The sequence below is a fragment of the Temnothorax americanus genome, unplaced genomic scaffold (genome assembly GCF_048541705.1).
Source record: "Temnothorax americanus isolate GAGA-0224 unplaced genomic scaffold, ASM4854170v1 Scaffold20, whole genome shotgun sequence".
NCBI lineage: Eukaryota > Metazoa > Arthropoda > Insecta > Hymenoptera > Formicidae > Temnothorax > Temnothorax americanus.
In genome coordinates this window covers 605,887-621,016 of record NW_027509339.1, presented here as the reverse complement: position 1 = coordinate 621,016, position 15,130 = coordinate 605,887, and the positions used below count along the sequence as shown (strand labels likewise).

The 15,130-nt window shown below is 40.6% G+C and overlaps 1 protein-coding gene across 2 annotated transcripts in view; it reads left to right on the top strand.

Annotated features, from left to right (window-relative positions):
• The window catches only part of Pde9 (phosphodiesterase 9), a 187,151-nt gene that overhangs the window by 156,192 nt on the left and 15,829 nt on the right, over positions 1-15,130 (top strand). For both annotated transcript variants that reach the window (XM_077406259.1, XM_077406258.1), the window contains exons 5-7: positions 7,851-7,975; positions 9,318-9,525; positions 11,789-11,900. In XM_077406259.1, the coding sequence (XP_077262385.1) occupies positions 7,851-7,975; positions 9,318-9,525; positions 11,789-11,900 (445 nt within the window). The remainder of the gene's footprint in view (positions 1-7,850; positions 7,976-9,317; positions 9,526-11,788; positions 11,901-15,130) is intronic.

Below are 15,130 nucleotides of genomic sequence, written 5' to 3'. Positions count from 1 at the left end.
TCGCATCGTGCGAATCTAACAGCATTTTGTTGCGTGTAAACTGACAATAAGGCCCAACGACTGGACCATTCTGTTCCGTAACGAGATTTTCGTGCGCCCGCGTGCTTCGCCGGTGCCGCCGATGAGTCTCATAAATTCGGGCGCGGCATTGGCGATGACGAAGAAGGGATTTTAATTACTCTTGATAAGGGAGAATTCATTCATTTAACGAAGGTAGTTAAAACAACAAGAAAGATCTCGTTACGAGATGCAACGCGGCTCGCGATTTTCCTCGGGACTCTCATATATATAGCGCGAATCTCCCCGGCGATGGGAATTTTATAAAACGTTTGCAAAGTTTTTGACGTACGCAAATAAAAGGAATAATTGTGGGGCTACCGTTCGAAATCGGACCTCTATATTATATAACAAATTTTGACAAACGTATATTTAATTTAGCTGTTAATCAAACCGCGCTCTGCTTGACATAAGAGAAACATACATTGCATATTTAAATATGATTTTCTGCGAACAAATTTCCATCAGAATTTTTGTGGCGTTTCTCATCGTAAATAACGATAATATTACCGTTTTACTTATACGTATAACCTACATGCTTAGTAATTGCGTTAATTAAGTTACATTAATTTAACTAATTGCGGTAGTGCGCTTGGATTTCTTATTTTACGAAGAATATTTCGCGAAAATTGATTGCACGGAGAAAAAGTCTGTTAATTTAGTTAGATCGAATGACTAATGTTGCCTCAGGTGACAAAATATCTAGATCTGGCTCTACTTAGATCAAGCTTGAAATAAATGTCCGAAAATTTAATTTTACATTATTGTCAAGTGACAGATCTTCTCATGGAATTACACAAATGCGAATTTTATTTCAGCTTGAAGCTAACATTACTGATAAATTATGGAACTTGCGAAAGTATTCTGTGAATGACATGAGAGACACATGAATTATTTCTCGTATTTTTCATTACGTTGAAATATTCTACACGGTGACATTTGTCATCACGAAATGTATTTTCGCATAGAGAACGTCCCATGCTTTATTTGACATCTTGCAATTTATGTCGCTCCTGTAACTGTCCACAGACTTTGATTCTGGATTTTTATTTTTAAGGGCAAGAGGCTGCCGGTCTCCTTTTATTTAGAAGCACTCCTCGGCTCGAAGCCTATTGACACTGCGTAGGTACGATCAGGTCTAATTGTGCCGCGGTATGTGATTCGGGGACGGCCAATCATCGTCGCCCTGAATTACGGAGGGTGCTTAAAGTGCTCGACATCGCGCCGTGCCATCGGCCGCACCGACCGCTCCTCGAGGTAGATCGGGCGAGCGTTTGCTCGACAAATGATCGCGCATATGCCGCGTTGAATGAAAGTTTGCTCGCGAATTCTTATAACTCGCCAACCAACCCCCGGCGATCTCTCTCCCGCGACCTTTACACTGCGCTCGGCGAGTCTAATTTAAGACTCATCCGTTCAACCTTTCGACGCTGCTCGAGGTGCTTCGCGGTTTGCTAAGTGGCTTGAATTTCTCTAACTCTCTAATGGAGAAGAGCGATACTGTAATAGAGAGACGCGCTACAGAGATAGTTCCAGAAATATCTATTATCGACTTAGGAAACATCGATACTCGTCGTCCTTATGCATGAGAGCATGAGCATACCGAAAGGATTAACCTTTATCCAAGAAACGTCTACCCGTTGGACTGTTTATAAAGCTTAAACAAAAATTATTAAGGCTTAATTTCTAGGTTCACGTGATTCTATTTAAGTCTCTGGTTTTATAAAAATCGCACGCGTCTGATGTGCGTACCTACGTGTGCGCAATATTTTTATGTACGATTGCCCTTTCCGCAGGAGAATAAAAACGCAGGGGCGTTAGTTAGGTATTATAGAAAAATAGCCCGCGCCAACGCCTATCTGCCTATATTTTTAAATGCAAAACTGCCAGGATTATTATCCGTGATATTTACGGATCTCGGATCTCGAGCCTGGTGTATAGTCTCGCGAGGACGCACGGTCGTGACCTACGAGAATTCAGTTTTCCCCAGTTTCATAACGTCGGCAAAAACATGCGGACAAGTCCGTGCGATAAGTTTCTGCGACCGACAAACGTGGAACTTCTTGTTTTACTTATTCACGTAATCCGGGCACGTTTACGGGTCCTCATCAAGGTGGATATTTTGCGAGAGTAAGGGACTTATTCGGGATATCTCGGCTCGACCTCCGAGGTAAAATGCTTGGTAAATTCCGGAATTATGATGAAGGGGTTGCCGTTAATCCTGGCTTTTTGTTTTTTTTGCCATTTGCGCCGTTACTTGAGAGTCGTTGTAACGGAAGCAATTTTCCCAGTAATTATTATTTCATAATACCTCGCGAGAGATGAGTGACTTTATCGAGCGCGGAGCGAGGTGTGCTGTTGATATATAGTAACTATTAGTAATATTTTAAATCGAATATATATATATATATATATTTAATATTTTGCACATAGAAGGTCTGCGTACGTAATAGCGTTTTTTTTTTAAGATATCCTTTATTTGCTACAAGGAAGTTTAGTATTGGAAAGTTTGATCGTATGTGGGTTGAATAAGCCAGGTCTAGATAACGAGAGATTCTGATTTTTCCATATCAAATGAACATATTTTGACGTTTCTTCAAAGCAAAGCTACACTTTTTATTTGTACGAGCTGTGTGTATTGGTTTTCCTGCAATAAAAGAATCGCGGTATTTACGAGAAAAAATATGGTTCGGTAACCCGATTAAAGTAGCACGAGCAATGGTGACCAATATTCACTTGTACATATACGGATCGATATTTCGTTTCGTCGCGTATCTCCCCTGGAAAAGAGGATCTCCGAAAAAAGAGACTCGCGCCGAAATAATCGGTTTCATCTCGTATGCTCAATTTCGGACGACCACTTTTTCCTTCGCCGCAAAAATATGTTCGGCTTTACTCTTCTTTCCACCCTCTTCATTTTGTCAGGCATTTATTGCCGAACGTCACACTCGTTCCTCTCGCGTGTGACTCTCGACATTATACATGAGAGAACCCGCGCGACACGTCGTGATATATTTTTCGCCATATAAGGGGAGGGAAAAAAGGGAAGAGAGGCAGAACCTCAGTTTTTTTTTCAACGACGAAGTTTTTTCTCGATCAATTTTCGCTTGATTCCATTAAGCTTGACTGAGATTGAATAATGATCAGACGTTTCGAATCATCAGTTCGATGACTAACGGCTCGACGTTATTCGATTTCGTGCAAAGAGTGACTTTTCAACTTTACCCAACAAAGCTGAATTTTGAACGACTTTGAATATTCGACGAGTTGAAAGTTACAATACGGTTTTGAATTTGAGATTCAAACAATGAATTCATATGAGATTGAATAATTGGACGCGTATCGAAAGTTTAAATACATATTTTATAATTATACATATATGTATAATTTTACACGAGAAAAATGGTTTTGCTGAATCTAAAAATATCTAAAAATTTAGCTAGATACAGATCTGAAAATAATTTTGTTACACTATTAAAATAATTATGTAGAACACTCAATCTGATTGGTAAAATGTCAACATTTTTTACAGCATTATCATCGCACTTCAGCGACCTACTACAATTATTTTGATGGCGCAACAAAATTATTTTCAGATCTGTATCTAGCTAAATTTTTAGATACTTCAGCAAAACCGTTTTTTTCCGTGTAGTAACTTGTACAAAAATATCTTATAGCTTATTTAATAACTGAATTATTTTACCTTCTTGAGATCTATGTATCAATATTAGTACCAAAAGAGGAAAAATAGAAAGAAAGAGAAAAAGAGATAATATGCAAAGCTCCATAAATCTTCGGATATGTACGTATCGCGATTAATCAAGGCCGGATTTCGAATGTTCCACGTCAGGAATCTCGCGTATTCGAGAACTTATTTGACGAGTATTCAAATATCTACAGGCCGCGGCTTTCCATCCTTTTCGCGCGTGGGAGATATTCCATCTCGCTCCGGACGTCAAGTACATTATCATGTAAATCGTAAGCGTGTCAGGAACAAATAAGTTGGGAGAGAAAGGGGCCAACCCCGGGTCGGCGCCACAATGCCGACGAACACCGACGAAACGCGGACGAAAATTCGACGATTAGGTCGTAAAGGTTTAAGTACCATGAAAAAAAAAGCGAACGCGTGTGCACGCGATTGGTTGTAATCGCGCTTGCCGTACACCACGGAGTGCTCGAGCGTTTTTACGACGAAACGGGTCGCCGACTAACGTGAACATTACGGACCGGAACGTAATTGAGCGGACGACATTAGCGAATCGACTGCTTCGGCAAGTTTAAACAGTTTTTTTTTATTGCGCATTATGTTACGATTATATCGATATTAAATAAAAAGCTACAGAAGATAAAAAAAATTACAACTGCTTTTTGCATGCAAAATGGAATCGATCGAGCCAATTTTCTCTTCTCTCTTTCTCTCTTTCTCTCTTTTGCGGTCCTTTTTTTAATTAAACAGTATGCGTTGATACATAATATATTTGCTTTTACTGTATTGTGTGGTAGAATTTCCGCTGTTTGCGATAGCTAAATTCGATAGACACTGAACAAATATTTACTTGAAAATATGTCCCGCGCAAATACCATTATTCTATCGATTGTATATATCATATGACAAATTATAAACTTTGTATCATTGTTTTATTATGATATTGCTGTGTATTTCGATGACACATGATTCAAGCAGAGTAGCAATTTCACCCCTAGCATGTGGAAGTATTTCAGAAATAGCTTTACTTTTATGCGCGAGAGAAATGTTGCGAAAATGCTTACGAATTTCGGAAAAGCTTTTCTAAAAAGCGTAAAAGTATTATATAAATGTTAACTCTTAATATCTAAGCTTAGTTGATGAAAGATCTACTTTATTTTATTTTTGTCGATCGCATCTCCGTTTGAAAAGGCTCGCGACAGTTTGCGCGTGCACGAGCCGAAAGTTCAAAGTCAAGCGTTTGTTGTGCCGGAAATCTGACACGACGGACGCGATACCGATCGTGTTGAAAATCTCCAATCGTGCTGCGCGTGTCAATGACATGTCTTTAATTTATTTTTAAAAATTTTTTAAATTAAAGCACACTCGCAAATTCCATTGACACGCGTTGTATGTTAAAAAAAATGCAGAATTTTCCTCGCAGGCGGAGCGAGCGAGAGATCACATCAGTGAACATATCGTCGCTTTCCTGCGCGTTTCATCGTGATTGTTACTCGCTCTCGCCTTGGCAAACGATTCCAGACTCAATTAGCGTCTCGAATTCGTGCGTGGGCGTGGTGGACACGCGTTGCATTTACGTTCTGGCATTCCTCACACTCTGTCAGCCATAATTCCGCGATAAATCGAACGCGGCTTGATTTACGAGGTTGCAGTTATTAGTATAGTAGTGGTATTTTTTTCCGTACCCGCGCGTACACCAACGGCTGAGATAAAAATGTTACGTCATAAAATTTCATTTTATATTCCTGCATTTGCTGATATAAACTACGTTACGATAGAGAGTCTCGTGAACAATTAGCAATTATTATCTATATTCTACTTCTATTTTCACGATGTGCAGATAACGAGAATTTCAGTAGCGCGTTGGATGAATACGAGTCCTTCGAATCCTTATTCGCACAAATTTCACTCGAATAAAATAAAATTAACCCACATTTCGCAGCGCTGAATGCAGCGGGTGTGTTTCAGTTGGCGAGGCGAGGCGATGGGTTTGGTTTGATTGCACTTTGCGCCGCGCAGCAAACAGAAATCGAAGTTTGACGCGGGACACGCCGCGGCGATGATAGCGTTTGCCTTTCGCCGCAAACCTCTTTTTCCAGGTTTGGTGGCGATAGTCTGGCGAAAATGGCTGCGCGCACCCTCGTAAAGGTGAAACCAATAAGTGCATAAAGTGAAACGAATGCGTGACAACGTTCCACTATAGGTGTTCCATTTCAACCTCGGAGTCCTCGGACCAGATAAATCGTGAAACACTACGATTTCTCGTGTTTCGTTACACGAATCCCGCGCTCTTCCCGTTTCCTTGCGCGAGACAAGCGCAACGAGGAAAACGCGCGCTTGGAATATTTTTATTTTATCCCGAGGCGTGCACGTCAGTCAGGGGGTGAACTGAAAATGGCGACCCCGGACTCTTTATAAATGATCGCGCCAGGTTTCACTGCACTTCCATTTTTCACGCAAGAACGGGACGGGATGTATATTTTACGTCGAGATCGCGGAAATGTTCTTTTTCTTTTCTCTCCTCCGTTATAGGATGCGTTAAGATGCATATATCGTTCAAAATCGATCATCGATCTGTGCTTGTAATTTGAATAGATATCTCTAACAGATTATCTGCTTTCATAAAAATACCGCGCGATTCACGTCATTTCGATGTGATATAATATCAACGTAACATCGGCATCATCTGCAGAATGTTTGGACCACACATTTATAATGCTATTTGTCTATAATACCTTATCGTGGGTATAAAATGAATTCATTCATTAGTTATTATACGGAAGCCGCTTGTTGAATGTTACTGCCGAATACACATATATACGTGTCGAGGTTTTCAATATTTCAAGCCGCTGCATGAATCCGCGCTAAAATATAAGACAGTCGGAAACGGCACGGATTTGTATCATTTTATTCAGCGAATTTTTGCACAGTTTTTGGCATTGTTTTTCGTGCAGCGTTGCACGCTCGCTCGCGGATGTATACGGGATATTCCGGGAGATTCGCGGTATCTCGACAGATCAATGTTGCGTCTCTTGATAAGACGTTTTTTTTTAATCACGCTCGTGCCAGATAAATAAATATTAAATTAAATGTCCGTCGGCGCGCATTCCATCCCGGAAATTAATTAAGAGTTACATTCAGAATTTTTATATTGTGCCCTATTTTTTTCTACGTTCGTGAATTTCGCTTCAATTTAGGAATAAAGTGAACCGCGGTGATTGCGGCGGCGGCTAACGTCCAGACTCCACTTCTATTTTATTCTGCTTGATCCCAAAATTTTCCGTGATGGAGCGCACAGAAAGAGAGCGAGCGAGCGAGCGAGCGAGAGAGCGAGCGAGTGAGAGAGAGAGAGAGAGAGAGAGAGAGAGAGAGAGAGAGAGAGAGAAAGAGAGAGAGAGAGAGAGAGAGAGAGAGAGAGAGAAGAAGGCACATTTACGGTCGTCATTCCGTGGCGCTATGTCGTCGATCGTAATTACCGGGGCACAGTAATACACGGCCGTTACACTCCGTGGGTAGTGCGGCGTTTCCATTATGAATAAAACATATGCACTTACAAAACGTCGCGCCGTTGCTCTTCCCTCGCGAGCATTACTCGCTCGATATACCGGGGCGGAAAGAGTAGGTACGTCGCCGCTCGAGACAGACACGGGATTCTATGCACGCGTCGCGCGGCCAAGAGCCATTTGTACGCGTCGCTCGTTTTTTGCCGGGAAGCCGGGGTAATTGGGAAATGGCCGTCGATCTCCCGTGCACCAGCGGGGCGGCGTTTAATAAAGTTAATATCACCTCCGGTAATATAGTAAATGGTAGTAAATGGCGGACAGAGTTAATATATAGCGGGGATCGAAACCGGGTATCGTAAATATTGTTTGTACGTCATTTGCTTCCGCTCATCGCGCCCGCGCTCGTCCCGCTCGATACGGGGATAATATTCGAGGAGAATGACGATATCGTCTTGAATTGCATCGCGAAATGGTAGCGACGCGACGGTGAATTTAAGGAACTGCGTAAACAAACTTCCTTCGGAGGAAGGAGAGAATGAACGGAGATCAACTCAACGAGAAAGCATCTACGTTTTGTCTTGCAGAACTCTTTAGAAGCGCGGCAGAGGCTGGTCCTCTGGACATCGTAAAGCTTCGCAAGGGGGACAAGCTCCTCAATATTTCGACTCATCTACCTGCAAACACGCCCGACACGCCTTATGTTCTTCAGGTATTTTATATTTAATATTTTATTAGTTTACATAATTAATTACACGTTTACGTAGTATAATAATTTTTTGCAAGTGCTTTCTCTGCAGAAGATATTCCGCAAGAGAGACCAAAAGTTTCTTGTTATCTATAATATTTGAACAAGTTCGGTGCATGAAGAATTATGTTCTTTAATCAGGTTTCGCATTATTATAGTAAAAATCACATGTTTCGAGCGAATAATGGGCACGGGTACACCGGGACATTTAGGCCGCGGCCTATACCTCAAATTCAACCTAAAGTCTGACCTGAAGCTAGTTTCGGCCGCCTATCAAATGTTTACAGCAGGCGGCCTAAATAATTTAGGTCGAATTTGAGGTATAGGCCGCGGCCTAAATTCAGGGTGTAAACCTAGCCAATGTCTTGCTTTGGGTAATGAGCGTTCAATCGACGCGTGAACAATTGCTGTAATATTATCATAATTAGTTTCATCACTCGTGGCGTGAATCAATGTTGATGGTGAAGTTCATTATGGCTACGTTTACACCCTGAAATTAGGCCGCAGCCTGTACCTCAAATTCGACCTAAATTATTTAGCCCGCCTGCTGTAAACAGTTGATAAACGACCGGACCTGGCTTCAGATCAGGCCGCGTATTTTAGTGACCCGACCTGAAATCGGCCGTTATCATTTGCGATGTAAACGCGCGATCAAGCGCGACGCGTCCTAAAAGCTTCATTTGCTTGTTCGGATTCGCTGCAATTCAGGGCGATCCCAAATACGATCCCGTCAATTTTTAGGTTTCTTTCGGTGTAAACGAATGATGACTAGACCTACTTCGGGTCACAATATAGGTCAGGCCGCGATCAGGTCGCTGGGTGTAAACGTAGCCTACGAATTTATCGCGATTTTGGGGAAAATTTAAAGCTTTGATTACCTTTCATAAGTATCTACTTCATTTGCATACCTTTACATATTTATGAAGATATCGATCTATGCTCGTTGTTCGTTAGACATGAATGCAAAATTCATTAAACAATGGAATATATAAGGAATTTTTTTGATAATGTTAGGCACGTATAGATTTATATCTTAATGTTTACTGGTTTTTTTCTTTCTTGTACTCTCAGTGCATGAGGGAAAAATTTAAATATTCTTGGAATGTAAAAAAAGATAAATGAACATAATGAACATGTAATGAACGTAAAACTAACCATCTAAATTAATTAATTTACATAGCCTGATCAAAGGACAGGGCGCGACATATTATCCTAGTCGACGCGTTAATTTTTTTTTTGCGCAAAACATCCACATGAACGCGCGTAGCGTGCACTTTACGTACTTAGCTGGTTGTGCTTTTTTAAGATCGTTGGCGCTCATCCCGCTTCTTCGGGGGTGATTGAGGCGGAGGTACTTTGGGCTTTAGAGAGGCGCGTGGCGGCTTTAGAGCGGCAGCTGCGAGAGCATCAAGAAGCTTTATACGCCACACCCTCCCTCGCCCTACGAGAACTCAAACGCCAAGTGGACAGTTTCAAGAACAAATTGGAGAACAACGATCAGCTGAGCTGGCTTAGTAAGTAACCACGTACGTCGTTTCTCCATCTAGAGTATCCCCGTTATGCCTAACAATAAGTCTCCGCTGATGTATTTTCAGGGACACTCTGTAAATATCGCACCAAAGATCAACTGAGCTGAGATATTTTTACTTTATTAATTCCTTTCTGTAACTTCTCATTAATGCGACGATGTAATTTATAATTCGATTAATAATTGCCGATCCTAATTTCGACGATAATGATCAGCTCTTAAGTTGCTTATAAGTAACGCATGTATAAAGTTTCTCGGAATAGGCTTCATAATTGAACTTCATAATCGGATTTCGTGGCAGCGATCGTGGTGGTAAAAATGAAAGGGATAATCCAGCGGAACGGAGAAATTCGGGATAATATCTTACTTTTGATATTAAATAGCGAATATTAGTGAAATGAAATGCTCTGGCCGTATACGGCTGGCCGTCATTATTCGTCGAATAATCGCATATATTAATGGACCTGTGGGTTTATAAGTGTGCATTGTCGTAATGCATTGAGGTGCACGCGACTGTCGAAATTATTTATTGTCGTAGCATTACTCTTTTGCGTTAAATTCGAGGATAGACGTCAATATACCGGTGTACTGATACGGAAAACGCGATTGTTTCTACATTGTTTCTACAAAAATGTATACAGGACACATTTTCATGCTGTTGCCTTTTGTATAGTAAAACGAAAATGAAATTGAAGATAAATATGGACGTTGGCGGTGGAAAGCGCCACGGGCGCTTCTCTTCCCTTGTAATCCGTATATGTTCCTCGCTGGTTCTCTCGAGTTCAATTCATTGAATGCACATTTAACTCGATATTCTCTTGTTTAGCGAAATCCTGGTTCAAAGTGACAGAAATAGAATTTTAGCGACGTAAAAGTTTAGATAGATGGAAAACAGATTTGTTCATTGATTTTAAATAGTTTTTTGCATCGCATATTTTTATAAAGTATATTTTGTATAATGTTCGATGGAAAATACTCGATAATAATTTTATCAAGAATATAAAACCGAAGCTGAAAATTCTCTAGCGTTTTTGTTTAATACAAGCGCGTGCAGTCTAAATTGCTCACAAATCCTTTGCCCTCGACAGTCCTCGACAACTCGGAAGCGTTTGGAAATTGGATTGTCACGCAACGCGGCAATCCTCTCAGCGGATTGAAAAAGTTATCGCTATTTAGACATACAGACATATCCTGAACACAGTAGAATTAATCGTTACGATAATCACGCTCGTTAAAACAATTACTATTGCGCAATTTTATTGCGTAATGAAGTCGAAAGAGATTTCTGCAATCTTTGTCATAATGTACTAAATAAAAATAGCAAGGGAAAGGTAATACACGAATTGAAATAACGAAGAGGCAATAATCTAAAGCGCTTCCTTCTGACATTTTCGTGAAGTATCTGGTTTATCGTAGAAACTGGAGATTAATCTCGAAACGTGTATCTCGCCTTTACTTGTTCAACGCAATTGTCGCGATAACAATTTTCTCTTTGAGATTTTATTTCCTATGCTGCGATATTGGATGTGGATCGAACTTTACGTTGAGATGGATCGGTCATCTCGGTCAGATATAAAAGTTTCGCTAGAGATTTTACGATGCCGCCCGGTCTGAGGCCAGCGACGGATATACGAGCGGATAAACAGCGGCATGCTCGGATCGCAGCCGCTGAATAAATATTTGTGGGGACACGCGAAAGGAGCCGTTCAAGCTATTCCTATCTTCAATTTCTATAAGTTGAGCTTCGGCTTATGTATAGAGGATGGTTCGCACGTGGACGAACAAAAGTCCCGGCGAGGCGCTCGACCGTTACACTAATTACTTAAAGTCAAGCTTCTTTTTTTCTCTCCCTTCTTGATTGAAGTTAAATCGGGTCTACTTATCGCCAAAACTTAATTCAGAAAACTTCGTAATTCGCACTTTCGGCACTTTTATATGTAATTTAACCCTTTGCTAAAATTTCTGCTAAGAGAAAAATAGAAAATTTCTAAGAATCTGCCGATAAAGGGAAAAGAGCCGGTAAAACTGGGACGGCACGTATAGGCAACTCTCGGCGTATGAAACTCTTCTTATAAAATCTCTTTACGACGTGAAATGACGCATCAGAGTTTGCGAAAAATTGCTCCGGCATCCCGCGTTCCATCTTCGATGTTCCTTCAGGGCCCTTTTGTTGCACCGCACACCGTCCCGCCGCAAAAACTTGAAAAAAGTTTCCAAAAGCTTAATCTAGATATCTCCGCCTTCCGTAGGTCTCTACAAGCTTCCGGAGCCCATCTATACGGATTCCTGCCGCAGATTGCAGCATCGTCGGAAGAGCGATAGCATGAAGCGAAAAGTTCGGGAGAAGTTCCTCAATATCTGGTGAGTTAATTAAGATGGTATATTAGCTAATCGCGCGCTGAGACTGCACGCGACGCACCGTTTTGCCAGCATTGTTAATCCTTCTTTAATAAAACGGACAGCAGATTTTTGCATATGCGTATAAAGTAACGTGTCAAATGTGACGCGTTCAATAAGAAAGCCTTGATAAATTTCATATCTCCGCGAGGGGACAAAATTGCGCAAAGACACGCGGAGACCGTCGAGGACGCCGTTACCGTTGATAGCGGAAAATTTTCCGCGCGGTCTACGGTACTTTTATCCGACACTAGACCAGCATGAATCCTCCCGTGCCTTAATGCCGATATTACGTGGGCAGGATCGCGCCAATGAGGTGCTTCCGCGGCATGTTCGATCGAAATGCCAACAGGCCGTTGTGTCGGACAGGCCATCAGCGACTGTAGTGCCGCGACTGATGATTAAGCGGCTGCGATAATCCTATCTATTAAGCAGCAATATGCCGCTGTTTCCAGTTACATTGTTGTCCAATAGCGGCCCCGACCGACCCGCGCCGGGGTTCGCTACTCCGCGCGGGAGTAATGCGAAAGAGCCCCCGCGTTCCCCATGCCATTGTGATTAAGCGTCGATGCACGGCGCGTGCATCGATCGTCGATCGCCGCATGTAGATAACAAAAACGCGATCCGACCACGAAGATTGATTAGCCGGGGGGAAAAGTTATTCAACGAGTATATGCGACGCGCTGGAGATTTCGCCGCTGCCACGCATACAGGGTGTTGCATACATATGTCGCGTCTGTCTTCTTACTCTCACGAGCTTCTTCAATATTCTCCGATTTTGCAATAGATCTCTTCTCAATATCAAATAACCAGATATAGAATATTTTATATAATATCGTAGCGAAGATAAATAAATTTTAATATTTTTCGATGTGCAAGTCAAGCTGATATAATATTGATGATCATTACTGATTATTCGTTATTTAGTTTTTCGGTTAGCCGACAAAATTTCAAAAGAGGAATTGTGACGATTAAATGATTAATTGATTATGAATTATTAATTTCTCATTTAGAGCGTTTTTAGGTAATACACAACGCGTTAATATTTATTTATATTTATATGGTGCAATCGTTGCGAATTCATTTATTATAAACCCGAATGAGAGATAGGGGATAAACAAGCCATAATAATGATAAAGCCATATCGCAATTGCTATTGAAATATCCTCTATTGATATGAAGTTCCTAGTCAATAAAGCATCCATTGATAGCTTAATTTGCCGCGTTGAACGTCGGAGATCAAAGGATGCGGCGTGGAAATTAATTATGAAGCGATGCAGAAAGTATGGAAAATTTACGAGGGACAATTATCGGAAAATTAGGAGTAAACAATTTGTCGGGAGTAAAATATTGATTAACCCTGCACCGAAATATCGGGGGCAGATCGCGGAATAACGTATCGATCAGTTTCCTCTTTGAAGCGCGACGGCGAAGATATAAACAATCAATCTCTCGACGCTATACGTGAAGTCTTATTACGCAAAACAGCCGTGCTGCGCGTCCTTGAATATCTCTCTGTTCTCCTAGTCCACGGATATTTTCTCTATTCAATATTATACACCTTTTTTTTTTAATTAAAAAATTTTTTTAATTAAAAACGGATTTAGATTTACGCGTCGTAATATCTTAAGTAAGAGCTGCATATAAGTGAAATATACGTTTAATAAAATATAGATTGCGGTATTAATCACGGAAAGGCACACGGCACACGAGATATTTTAGCAGGTGAATTTTATATCGCGAGAGGCATATATGAAAGCCTTTTTTAATTTCGCTAGTTTAAATGAAAGTGGCACGATTTGGATTAATGATTAAAATTCCCCCGTGCCCGGGGATCTTCTTTGACATTCGACGCGCAGGGTATATTACGCTCGATATTGCGAGATCGACATGATCGAGAGCACCCGCGTGCGCATCGCAAATAAGAGCCGAAAGACGGGTGGATCGTAAAAGTTGATTGATCTACGGTAATACGAGCGCGGACTGATGAATCTTCGGAGAAGGGCGATGTCTGTGCCCTTCCGCGCGAGAGCACTACTGTACCTATACTGACACACAGTACCGCGACTAATAAATCCTAGATAAGGCACACGTATCGAGTTTGTTAAAACAGACGGTCCATTAAATCGCATCTATAATGCGAACGACACCAGCCAGATATTCACCGTTAATAAATCGCGAAGTTAATTAAAGGTTAATTTATTTTCAGAAAAATGCACGTGCACGAGAAAATTGAAAAATGATAACAAAAGTATATATACAAAGAGCTGTATAATAAATGTATTTTAAAAATTATACATTTATTACCTTTTCATTTGAAAAAGAATAATTGTATTAATTATTATGATGAAAACGTGAATATTAATGCAGTATATTGTAATTTTTCTGCATTTGTATTGTACATTTTGTTAAAGGATGTTAATAAAACAATAATTTTTTGAACAAGGCATCTGAAAGAGATATGGAAACTATATAGGTATAATATTTTTTTAAATAGGAAACACACACGCTTATTTTAAATGTTAACCTTTATGCTGATACAGCTTGGAAGTGCAAAGCAGATTCGAAATGATGAATTTTGAATGTAAACAGTTATTAACAAGTGAAAAGGAGCTTTGAGAGTTCAACGCGGTTGACGATGCATAAGTTAACGTTATATCGGTCCATAATAACTACTAGGATACATAATTATAAATCAAACGTTTCGGTTCCGCTTTGAGCCATCCTCAGCGATGCGGTAACAATTGTAAATAGGGAATTGTAAATGGAAATTGTAAATAGTTATTACACCATGATGGACAATGACAGCTAAAAAAAAGAATTTCGGATTTGCGCAGTAGTAAAATCCGTCGTTGACCAGACGTCGACGTCAAATCGATTCTATTATTAAAGCCGCTTTATTGATTATCGAGACGCTTAAAACTTGATCTAACACATGTTATATGTTGACATTGGCAATGATATTAACATTACATACATTATTACGGCCGTCTGGTTTTCTAAGTTTTATTTAACTAGCGAAAACGCGTTTCGTGTAAACGCGCAAGATCAGAATAAAATATGTGCGTAAAAGTAACGACGCGGGGGGAATACGAGCCGTTTTATCACATATTTCTTCCAGCAGGATAACTGTCGAAAACATAAAACGAAACGACGTAGATATTACGTTAAAATCGGAGCATACAACGTTGCAT